Source organism: Egretta garzetta, unplaced genomic scaffold (genome assembly GCF_000687185.1).
Source record: "Egretta garzetta isolate BGI_Z169 unplaced genomic scaffold, ASM68718v1 scaffold143, whole genome shotgun sequence".
Lineage (NCBI taxonomy): Eukaryota > Metazoa > Chordata > Aves > Pelecaniformes > Ardeidae > Egretta > Egretta garzetta.
Genome location: NW_009259310.1, coordinates 466,671 through 469,010, shown reverse-complemented (window position 1 = coordinate 469,010; position 2,340 = coordinate 466,671). Strand labels below are relative to the sequence as shown.

Sequence of the window (2,340 nt, the reverse complement as noted above, 5' to 3'; positions counted from 1 at the left end):
GACCCAGCCGCTGCTCCATGCTCTGCCATTAACTGGGGTGCTGTTAACCATCCCCTGGGCTTCACCCCCCTCTCTGCACCCTCCCCCCCCAGGCATAAAGAGGAGCCCAAGCTGCCGGACTCGGCGTCCTCTGATGAGGAGAATGAGGATGGAGACTTCACCGTGTATGAGTGCCCTGGGCTGGCTCCGGTATGGCGGGCGCAGGGGGGACCCTGGGCGTGCAGGCAGGGATCCAGCACGGGCCTGGGACGTGTAGTTCCTTGCAAGGAGCTGTTCAAACACGTCCTTCATCAACCCCTGAGATGGTCTAACCCATGTGCCCTGGCCAGGTCCCACTGGAGCTCTCCCGTGGGCAAGCGTGGGTGCCCTGCTGTGGGTGCCTGGCACGGGGCTGGTCCCTGGGGAAGCGCCAGAGCAACCCTTGGCAGAGCCACCCTGACGTCCCTGCCGTGCAGGGACATGGGCACCCTGGGCTCATCCTGGGGCCTCCCCAGTGCCTGGGCTGGGGACTCTGTGACCCCTCAAGGCCAGGGGGGACTTTCCTGGCTGGCAGGAGACCCCGGGGAAGGGCAGCTCCTAACAGTCCTGGGTACAAAGAGCACAAAGAGACCCGAAAGGAGCCTTTCACATGGTAATGGCTGCGGAGCCTGGCCATCAGGGCCCAGATTAAGGGTCATCATTAGGTCTTTACAGGCCCATTAAAGGGCACTTGATGGCAGGCAGGCAGTCTGGGCAAGGAACCCCATTCCTGCCAACCTGGCTGGGGGTCCCATCCTGGGTCCCCAGCTGGGCTCTGGGGTCCCATCTTGGAGTCTCCAGCCAGGCTGGGGGGTCCCACCCCACCAGGGACCATGGGTTTTACACAGCATCATCCCGGCCCAGCATCCCCAGCCGCACCTGGTGGGGAGGCAACACCTTTCCAGGGGTGACGGTGGGGTCCTGGTCTGTGCCACCCCATCCCAGCCACGAGGGATCCCCATCCTCCCTCCTCCTCGGTGGGCTGGGGTTCAGGCTCAGACCCCTTGGGACAGGGCAGCTCAACCCCCAGCTGCTTTCTGACCTCCCACCTTTTCCTTCCCCCCATCCCACTCCCTCCACCGCTGCAGACTGGAGAAATGGAAGTGAGGAACCCGCTGTTTGATGACTCCTCCTTACACCCCTCAAACCCCAAGTCACACCAGTAACACCCCTCCTCTCCTCTGCCCGAGCTCGCTACGGACTGTATGCCCACGCCGAAGCCCGGCGGGTCGGCTGCGCCGGAGGGGCACCCACAGCTGGGTGAAGGAGCGCGGACCCTGCTCTGCCAGACTGTTCGACGCCTGCCCAATAAACACCACTAACAGCTATGGGAGGGGGGGATCTCCCCCGTTTCCAGCGTCCTTGTCCTCTTTGCTGCTGTGATCGCGTCCCTGCCTTGCCCTTCGCTCACTGCTCTTGGGGACACACCAGCTCCGCAGGGGGGGGTGGCTGCTGCCTTGGCACAGGAACAGGGAGGGGGGCCACAGCGCTGTCTCTTTGCATTTGGCTTTGAGGAGGGGGCTGCTGCCCTGTCTGCAGCTGGGCTGATGCAACAGCAGCTGGGAAAGGGCTGGAGAGGAGGTTGGAGAGCGGGAGAGGGGCCAGGGGGTCCTGGCATGCTCGTGTCTGCAGGGGAAGGCATCAGGGCTGCCAGCCTGCCCAGAGCCCCTCTGCCAGGGATGGAGGCTTTCCCCGGCGCGAGTGGCATTGCAAAAGGCTCTGGTGCCTGCTCTGCCCCCTCCTCCCCAGCCTGAGCAGCCCCTGGCAGCAAGATCCTGCTCCACGAGCTGTGGGCAGGAGCAGGAGCAGGAGCAGGCTGGGGCAGGCCCAGGCATCGCTCCCCAGGGTGCACCCTCAGATGCCACCCTGCGTGGTGCCCAGCTGGGAGCAGAGGCTCTGCCCTGGCCCCTGCGCTGCCTCCATCCCCTTCTACGGGTGCTGGTCCTTGGTCCCTGGGGCACAGACAGTCCCCGTGCCGCTGTGCCCTGGGACCCCGTGCCGGGCTGTGCTGGCGGAGGTGGAGGATTTCTTTGCGGCAGCCCTGGGTGCCGGCTGGGCCCTCACCCCAGGCCTCCGAGGGGTGTAATGCTCAGAAAAGGCTCAGGGTTTTAGTTCTAAACCTGTGTGGCCATGGGGGAGGAAGGAGTGAGACTGGGGGGGGGGGGGTGGGGAGGGGAAGCCAAGGCACAGTGGCTTTGCTGCACTGCTTCTCTGCCCCATGGAGCCCGTGCCCTTTGCAGCACCTCTGCGGAGCCCAGCCCAGCGCTCTCTCTGGGCATCCCTCTGTGGCAGGGGACAAACTCTGCCACTCCATCCTGGCCA

General features: G+C 65.0%; 1 protein-coding gene across 1 annotated transcript in view; it reads left to right on the top strand.

Annotated features, from left to right (window-relative positions):
• Window positions 1-1,573, top strand: part of NPDC1 (neural proliferation, differentiation and control 1) — a 9,557-nt gene extending 7,984 nt beyond the window's left edge. The window contains 2 exon segments of the mRNA XM_035891867.1: window positions 93-189; window positions 1,107-1,573. Coding sequence (XP_035747760.1) covers window positions 93-189; window positions 1,107-1,184 — 175 coding nt within the window. The 3' untranslated portion in view covers window positions 1,185-1,573.
• Window positions 1,574-2,340: the final 767 nt, after the last annotated feature.